The sequence below is a fragment of the Sinocyclocheilus anshuiensis genome, unplaced genomic scaffold (genome assembly GCF_001515605.1).
Source record: "Sinocyclocheilus anshuiensis isolate Anshui unplaced genomic scaffold, SAMN03320099.WGS_v1.1 scaffold2089, whole genome shotgun sequence".
Lineage (NCBI taxonomy): Eukaryota > Metazoa > Chordata > Actinopteri > Cypriniformes > Cyprinidae > Sinocyclocheilus > Sinocyclocheilus anshuiensis.
This window is the reverse complement of record NW_015549564.1, coordinates 150428-160021: the sequence shown is the minus strand read 5'-3', so window position 1 is coordinate 160021 and position 9594 is coordinate 150428. Positions and strand designations below refer to the sequence as shown.

The 9594-nt window shown below is 40.0% G+C and overlaps 1 protein-coding gene across 4 annotated transcripts in view; it reads right to left on the bottom strand.

Moving 5' to 3' along the window:
• The window catches only part of pum2 (pumilio RNA-binding family member 2), a 63842-nt gene that overhangs the window by 16433 nt on the left and 37815 nt on the right, over nt 1-9594 (bottom strand). For all 4 annotated transcript variants that reach the window (XM_016445242.1, XM_016445244.1, XM_016445243.1 and 1 more), the window contains exons 11-16: nt 8649-8766; nt 7494-7625; nt 7040-7330; nt 5435-5665; nt 3841-4108; nt 3255-3384 (exon numbers count right to left, since the gene is read on the bottom strand). In XM_016445242.1, coding sequence (XP_016300728.1) covers nt 3255-3384; nt 3841-4108; nt 5435-5665; nt 7040-7330; nt 7494-7625; nt 8649-8766 — 1170 coding nt within the window. The remainder of the gene's footprint in view (nt 1-3254; nt 3385-3840; nt 4109-5434; nt 5666-7039; nt 7331-7493; nt 7626-8648; nt 8767-9594) is intronic.

Below are 9594 nucleotides of genomic sequence, written 5' to 3'. Positions count from 1 at the left end.
CATAATTTCACAAAGCTAAAGTCAGGTTATTCTGTTTTTGCTTCAGATTTTGAAATTATACAGTCTAATATAAATCAAACATTGCACTTTTTTTTTCAATTCATGATTAAAATGCAGTGGTTGCCTCTAATTTCAAATGGCTATGAAAAATCAAGGTGCATATGCAAATGTTATTTTATATGTGATTTAATCGAAATTGAAATAGAGAATTACAAAATTGAATTGGTATCTAAAATATTGGTGTCATATAAGCTTATTTATTAGAATACAAGATAACAACAATGATAACAGCAACTATTTTATTTTTTGTGGCAGGGCTAGTGAAAATGTTGGCAGGGCAAGTAAAAATTTGACCCGACTGGGCCAGTAGAAAAAATCCTTAGCGTTGATCCCTGCTTGCTTAAGAGCATTGGTATATCTGCAGGAACAACTTCTGTCTCCATTTTGCATCTGGTATGTCCTATCTTAGCTGGAATGGTAACTTTCCTTGTGGAGTGAACAACTTTGCCATCACCAAATCTGAAAGGTCTTGCACTTTGTTTGTCATCTATTTTCAGTAACTCACTCTGTGGCAGCCCACTTGTGTAATCCTCAAGCCATTTTTCTCCACACACAGTTCTTGTACAGGCTGTGTCAATCACAGCTGATCCTAAAGCCTCCACCATTAAGATTTCTGTGTTAGACAAAGATTAATTTGAAAAAGTGATGTTACATTCTTCAACGTCATCTTTTAGTCCTTCATCTTTTGTCAGTCTTACATGTTCCTTTTTGTTTGGACAGTCCTTTGCCCAAAGTGCTTTGGCAAATTGCACATTTCGTTCTTCTCCCTTATTTATCAAGGGGGTTTGTGCCTTGAGCCACGGTTTGGGGTTGTTGTGTGGTGTTTGACTTATTTCCCCGTTTGCCTGAGTATCTTGTGTAGTAGGCAGGGTCACTATCTGCGCTCTGCAGTGCACTGCCGCCCTCTCGTGGTGAAGTAACGTTATCTCCAAAAATTCTTTTCAAGGCTGATTTCATATCAGTGAAAGAGACGCTAGGGCAAGCTGTAAGTGCTAACTGTTTATCTTTAACGGTAAGTCCGGCAGTATCGAGTAGCTTGAAGGCTAGTACAGCATCTGGGAGCTCCATTTTGAACTTACGTAGCCTGTTGTATCGACGTTCGAACTCGACGATGTATTCCACCATAGAAACGCCGCTTTCTCTTGTGATCCGGTCAAACTCGGTGTACGCCTCGTACTGTCGATCTTTTTCTTCTTTTAAAAACAGAGTCCAATTTCGCTATAAGTGTTTGCATTCCAGCATTTAAATACTCAGCGGAAATTTCCAGTGCACTGTCCCTTGCTCTGCCGGTTAGTGACAAGGTAACTAACTGCCAAGGCTTGTTTCTTTCTGTCCAGGTCGGTGACGCGTCTCCAAATTTCAACCAAAATTTTCCAACTTTCGTACGCCGTCTGCTCGTCAAATGGTGGGGGATTTTTGTCATTTCCAGCAGCAACCATCCTCTGCTACCAATGTTGACTCAATAACCAGAACTGTTCTTAGCAATAACACTCTTTACTGCTCAAACACGTTCAACCACAGCAGCTCCGTATACAGGACTGAACTGAACTACAAAAAAACCGCGCTAACCCAAAATGGTGCTCTTCGCACATGCGCAGAAGATAAAACATAACTTAAAGTCCCCCTGTGGTGAAAATCAAGTTTTTTTATGTTGTTTATTTGTCTATGTGTTGTTTTTAATATGCTTTTATACAAACCATGCGCCAATCCATTTATCAACACCATTGCTGAGTATTTTCTCCTTAAAACTGTAGTTTCCCAAAGGCAGTCACAGAAACACGGTTTGAAACAGCCTTTGTTTTTTGCTACATCACAAAACTCAATAACCAATCGTGTCAAGGGATCCTATCCTTAGCATATCATTAACTGTGCTGCAAAGCAGAGGGTCTAGTGAGAAGGCAGCCAGGTTAATCCGGTAACAGTTACATTTTTTCTGTAGATGTTTCGCCAACTGTTAATACGCGTATAAATATAAGCACAGTTCAGGAGGCGCTGGCTCATGGCTGGCTGCTGTGTGACTGAGTGGAGGCGGGGCTAATTTGCGTATTCATAGTCCACGTATAGTAAATGAGGCAAGGGTGTAGAGTTGCATTCAAGCTATTTTAAGGCATGAGAAAATTATTTTCACAAGAAAAAAAAATTTAATATGTCATTTTTATGATCAAAGATTAGTTTTAAAGGATAAAATATTTGACTACAGGGGGACTTTAACAATCACACACAAAAGATACATTTACATTTTATTCACAATCATTAATTCATTTACAGTTTCAGAAGCATAGGCATGTTTTCTTTTGAGAAAAAAATAATATCCATTAAAAAAAAAAACGTCTTGCATACAAAACAATAACTTCCTCCATTAGGATTATGTACTGTCTGTTTTAAACTGACAAAATTTTTTACGTTTTCCACGTTTATATTAAAAAAACGAAGTGGAAGCCTGATTGTGTTAAAAACAGAGCCTGATAGGGAAAAAGCATTGGAGCAGAACAAGTAATTGGCCACGTACACACTGCAAGGAGTGACAACCACATTTAAATGCGGGAGTGAGCCCCGTAAATTATCGTTCCATGTGTGTACGGAACACGACTCACTCCCAAAACTGGCATGAATGGCAGCGTGGAAACCATAGCAACGTTGTGGCGTCTCGGAGAGAAAATAGAGGCCCCCAGATTAGCTAGTTTTGTGTTAGCTGCTTTTGACAAAACAAACATTAGACTGCAAAGACATCTGAAAATCCACAAAACGTTATTAAATCGCAGTCGTTGGGAGAGGCGTACTAGTTTTGTTCTTTAAATTGTTGTTATTGTACAACCTTGACCGCAACTGCTCGGTCCACAATACAGCTCTCTCCGCCATCCTGTCAGATCTGAGGTAAACACTTGACGCCTGACAATACACGTACATTGGCGTGCTTCTCGTGACATCATCATTAATAACTAGTTGTTCAGTTCAGTTCCGTACACACTGCATAGAATTTCTGTAAATGCGGTTGTCACTACCTGTATTTGTCGGGAGTTAATGCGGTTGTCACTCCCGTATTTTAGTGAATTATGTGTGTACAGAACGCGATTAAGGAGTAAAAGGTGAACTGACAACCGAATTTAGCTGCAGTGTGTACATGGCCATTGACTCCTGCATATCCTAGAAACGCAGTCCTTAGAAACTGTGGTAGAACATTTAAAATTAATTACCTCAAAGAACTTCTGTATGACATAGTTCCCAAAGACATCGGTCATGAGTTGGTAAGCAGCCTGTAGGATCTCCCCAAACACCATCTGCCTCTCTGCAGGAGTTGCACGCTCCAACTTTTGCTGAATAAATCTGGACATTGAGAAAAGGACCTTACATTAAACACAAAAAAAGCGTTTCTGGGAATTTAAAGGAATATTCAATGTAGAAAGTTCCCAAACTCTTATTATTTTCAGGACATTTTATATGACAATAGTGTTTTGCAATGTCTCCAGAGACGCATTATCTAAAATATAATGTGTCAAAAGCTGTCAAAAATGTCCAAAAATGATCTGTTATCATGAGAAACATTTACAATACAGTTAATAAGCAGATGTAGGATTAAAAAAACAGACATCAGACATTGTAAAATGTGCAAGACCAATATGCAAAAGGTATTAAAAATAACACGATTCTAAAACAATTTCAAACACAACTAATAATTTTTTTTAAGGTAATCTTCCCCATTTTCCATTACTGGAAAGCTGTATAAAAAAAATCCAGGATTTCCAAAATCCTGCAAAAGTATAAACTGGGAGAAGTTGGCACCTGGATCCGTGCTGGTCTTGAGAGAATTCCACCATGTGACCAGGCAGGTCTCGCAGCTGCAGGTTGGGAAAGCGATTATTCCGGAAGTCCTCTAGTAAGCGGCTACGTCCCGAAGGCATGACATCTGAGCGGCTGTAGCGGGCTCGTGGTGGGGGAAAGAGCTGACTGCTAGAGCTGAAAAGACTGGAGGTACTGCCCGAACTCCTGTATTTGGCTTCTGCTCCAGGTGCAGCCGAAATATAACGGCCACTGCCATTAGTCAGACCACCTGAGAAGAGCAGGAGAGAGAGGAAAACAGGATTTTGAGTTTACAGTTTTCTTCGCTTGTGCCACCCATGGCAGGCATGCCCCACACTTTGAGAACCAATGCACTAAACAAAACAAACCATACTAAGCTCAGGGGGCTAAAAACATTTTCACACAGCTTTTGAAATGGACAAGAGGCCATTTGCCTTATACAACATTAGGAAGATTAGACCCTTCCTGTCAGAGCAAGCCACACAACTTCTTGTCCAAGCTCTTGTTCTCTCCAGACTGGACTATTGTAATGCTCTCTTGGCGGGCCTTCCCGCATGTACTATCAAGCCTCTGCAACTGATCCAGAATGCAGCAGCAAGAGTGGTCTTCAATGAGCCAAAAACAGCTCACGTTACTCCTCTCCTCATCAGGTTACACTGGCTACCAGTAGCCGCTCGCATCAAATTAAAGGTACTGATGCTTGCCTACAAGACAACCACTGGCGCTGCACCAATATACCTAAACTCGCTAGTTCAAACTTATGCGCCCTCCAGAAGCTTGCGTTCTGCAAGTGAACGGCGCCTTGTGGTGCCATCCCAAAGAGGCACAAAATCGCTCTCACTGACCTTTTCCTGGACTGTGCCCAGCTGGTGGAATGACCTTCCGATCTCAATAAGATCTCAAGAGTCTTTAGCCATTTAAAAAAAAAACATCTGAAAACACATCTTTTTCACCAGCACCTGACCAACTAATACTAGCACTTACCTATTCTATTCCATTCTATAAAAAAATTTTTTTTTTTAAAAATAGCTACGTGTACTGTGCTAGACTAACTGAGACTTGTCATGGTACTTGTATACTGTTGTTGTTCTCTCGTTGGTCTGATTGCTTCTATTGTTCTCATTTGTAAGTCGCTTTCGATAAAAGCGTCTGCTAAATGATTAAACGTAAACGTAATGTAAATGTAAAATCCCCCACCGCGGCCCCGCCCTTCAACATCAAGCCCCGCCCCCCCAGATAAAATATGTTCCCGCGGCTATGGGTAGGTCTCTGACTAAATACTGATACCTAGTGGTATAGCAATAGCAAAAGTAATAGGTCAGTATTATTAAATTGCAGACAAAGATTTTGGATAACTAGGTTGGCTTGTATGTTTGGTGCGGTAGGGGGCCCGTCCTTATTTTCTTTCATAGGGCCCAAAATTGCTAGCGGTGCCCCTGGTAAGAAGGCAGCTCAAACATTTGCAGTGGCTTCACCACCTGATGGCAGTTTGGAACGCAATGAGCAATCCAGTCATTAAATAGATCAGTGAAACAAACTCCGACTCAGATAAATCTGTTGAACCCAGAGATCATACCCAGATGGAGGCTGGATGAGGACCCATGGGAGGAGGGCAGAGAGGGTGGAGGTGTAAGAGGGGAGTGACCAGGCGTCAGTCCAATGGGGCTGGGGGAGGAAGAGTATCCTAGGCTGTTGTAAAAAGATTGGCCAATGGGCGTCAAGCTGCTACCACCACCACGCTTATACAGGTCAGAGCTGGCCAAAAGGGAGTCCCGAGGGGTTGCGCAGCTGCTAGTGGCACTTGATACTGTAGGAGTACAAGAGTACAAAAGTACAAAAAGAAAAAGAGAAAGATAAGATCAACTGAGCACAACTGACGAACTGATCTAAAAAAAATTCGACTTTTTATCTCACAATTTTGACCTTTTATTTTTTTATTCCGTGACGGAAATGCGGCACTCATTACGTGAGTTGAAAAAAAAAAAAAAAAAAAAAGGAAAGATGAGCACAAATGACAAACTGATCTGCTACGACAATCTAATCCATGCATCTCAAATGCTATTCAGTCAATTCCTTCATCTAAAGCAAGGGTATCAATTTTTGAATCCCAGATACTCCATTTCTGCACGTCCCACATCAGCTTGTGTGTACCCTCAAAAGGGCCAACTGAACATGTCAGACCAATTTCATAGCTCATCATCAGGGGCAATTCTAAGGCTTGATCATTATACAGGCACAAAAAAAACAAATACAGATACAATACAGATACAAAAAAACAGCACCAAAGTATTCAATTCAATTCTGGGAGAAGTCTTTATTTCTTAATTAATTTTTAATTAATCATATTACGTAACAAACATTAAACATGTAAAACGTTTCTTATTTATAAAAATTGGCAATGGTGTGATTGATGACAATAAACTATATATTAATACCTTGGAACGCGGTTTTAGAATAATAATTTTTAAACAGACTCTCCCACCTTCAATATCACGACTGAGGTGCCCTTGAGCAAGGCACCGAACCCCCAACTGCTCCCCGGGCGCCGCAGCATAAATGGCTGCCCACTGCTCCGGGTGTGTGTTCACGGTGTGTGTGTGTTCACTGCTGTGTGTGTGCACTTTGGATGGGTTAAATGCAGAGCACTAATTCCAAGTATGGGTCACCATACTCGGCCACATGTCACGTCACTATTTTTTTTTATTAAGATCTTGTAGTTTTGAAAAAAGACTAAAAGATATAACACATTACATTCCTACTTCCATAGAGGTACAACAAATTTGACACTTCAAGCTGAATGATTAATGTATTGTTTTTGTTTGTTTTTTCAACTTGATTGTGAAATAGTTGATATTCTGATTCCCAAATGTATTTTGTGATTTAAATAGTTTTATAACGATCATGTTAGTAGTTAGTGCATGTTTATGTAAATGCAACAGTGACAGTCAGATTTGATTTAAAACATGCAAATTTGTCTAAAAACACCTATGGTGTACCCGTGGCTACTGAAGATATATTGAGGTTTTAATAGTTTTGACCTTGAGTGACCTATAACCTACAAGGACAGATGTCTATTTAAATAGCATTCTAATCAAAACAAAACATAATAAGAGGTTGATTTGACCATTTTTTTACTTTGTTAACAGTCACCGATGCACACCATGCAAATGGTGCAACAAACCTGAGGAGCCAAAGGCACCGAGTGCAGATCCCAGCCCAACACCTAGAGATCCACCAGTGCTGCTGAAACCCAGAGAGGTGCTAGGAGGTGCAGCGCTTGTATGAGAGAATAGCGAGCTGCTCTGGGAGCTGGGAGCCACAGAACCAGAGCCATAGAAGGAGTTGGAGGGCAGGCCACTAGAGGGTGGAGGTGGTTGAGGCTGCTGGGGCTGTTGGCAGCCCATGGACCGGTACAGACCGTTAGCAGGACCAGACATGCTGTTACCAGAGCCTGATGCAGATGCAGCAGCAGCTAGACAGAGGATGGAAAGTAGTAAAAGAAGAAGGAAAGAAAGTAATAAAATGAAAAAGTAAATCAGTTTGGTCAATAGAATAAAAATAAACAAATACATTATTAAATACAAAGTCCTGAAAAGGTTTTCTGTTCAAAGTGAAGGCAAAACAAGCATATTCACCAGCTTGTGCAGCTGCTGGGTTGATGAGGAGAGGGGTTTGGACCAGTCGGACAGGTCCACCCCGAGCTCCAGGACCCATAACCAGCGCTCCAGTCGGATCATAGTAAGCAGCTGGTGCTAGAACTTGGTAACCTGATCAAAACACAACAGATAGGGGTCTGAATCAGTGTCTTTACAAGTAAAAAAAGATAAATAAAATTGAAATGTTTTACTTCAGTGTTCCTGCTCCTTTTGACCAAGATGAATAAAATGATAGGTTGTAAATAAAGATTATAAGAGTCCAAAATACTATTTCAGTGAAATGTACTATTTCTGAGTGAAAATGATATGTACATCAAATTTTTTTAGTGTAAAGATTAAATTCAGTAAAGACATTAACAAGACATTTAAAGGTGGTGCCCCATTTACAGCCAACAAGAAACAATTTTATTTTTGATATTTCTGTCACAGCTACTGATTGATTTTACCAAAATCTCTCGTCGCACTCACTGATTAAGGATGGAAGTGATGGGGGTGACAAACTTAAGAACTGCCTCTGATATTTCTCTCCTATTTTATATTCTCAGTCATGTATTGCAATGCCCCATTTTGTCAGCACACCAAAGTGAAGCTTGCCAAAATGAGCACAAAAGCACTGTGCAAACATGTGTAGACTAATTTGCAACAGACTTTGATGTTGAAAGCATGTGTTCATGCACTTCAGTAAGAAAAAAGATTTACAAATCAATAAACACAGACAGTTCTGCCTCCATTTTCAATTTTTTTTAGTGGTGTAAATGTAGGCAGTCCCCAGAAAAAATACTCAGTTACACAGTCACCACAGAAAACAACCTTACATGATCAGAGAAAGGCAGTGGCATATTAGCTCTTTAGCATGAAAAGCAGCTCAATGCCAAGTCCATAAGAGTCTGCCTTCAATAATTCCAAACTAGTAAGAAATTGCCTGTGAATCGGCAGGACCAAGAACTCTTCTGGGAGATAAGTTGCTGGAACTGTTAATGACCACATACACACATTTCCTCAGATTCCCACACCACATAAATGAAGTACACAGATGAATGGAAATGAAGCACAGCCTATGATGTAAGGAACAACCAATCCAAGAGTACCTGCACAAGTTAAAACAGGAAGAAAACAGGTTAGAGCATAATTCACCTGTCATGCCTGTGAAGGCCAGCGCTGGGTTTGCAGCGGCTGCAGCAAGGGATTCCTGCTGACTCTGCTGGCTCTGGCCAGGGGTCAAAGGTCGCTGATTGGTCCCTGCACGCATCACCTGGATTGGGCGAGGAAAGAGTTACAATACAACCTTAAGTAAAACACTAGCCTCTAAAGCTACTTGTTTCTTTAATTCACTATTCATTTTCAGTAATGTCAGAATGTGTTGAAATGCATTTTAATGTGCAGGGGATTAGTGGAGCATTTCAGAAGCCAGACTAGATGGTGAGTAACAAGAAAAAAGGATGGATTAAAACTAATGAGCACTACACTGTTGGGCAATAAGGAGTGTGTCACTGCAGATCGAACACAAAGTAAAAACGTTGCTCTTTTAAACTATTAATTGAGTGATGAGTAGGCATGGAGTATGAGATTCTGACGGAGTGATAACGATAAAAATATCACGGTATCACGGTATTGCGATTACAGCTCTAAAATATGTTATTTTTAAATGTCTGGGTAAAAAAACAACAACTTTTTTTTTTTCCACTGAACACATTTTATTTTTAAGAAACATATTAAGAACATTTTGGAACAGTAAACATGTCAGGCTAAATAATTAGAATAAATAATTAAATTCTTCTTAATTAAATGCAGTCACTTAAGTGAGCCTAAACCCCGCAGCTCAACAATAATCAGAACATAAATTATTTTCTGTAAAAAAAAAAATCCCTATAAATGAAAAAAAACTGCAGTCACTTAAGTGAGTCTAAACCTACAGCTCAATAATCAAAAATATAATCAAAACAATTTATATATAACAAAAATATATAAATAAAAAAATTAATACAAAATACTCGCTTTCTACACATTCATCTTTCAGTCCAAGTTATGATGCAGGAATGTTCACCTTTCCCGGATTAAGTTTGGAGCGGTGAGGTACGAG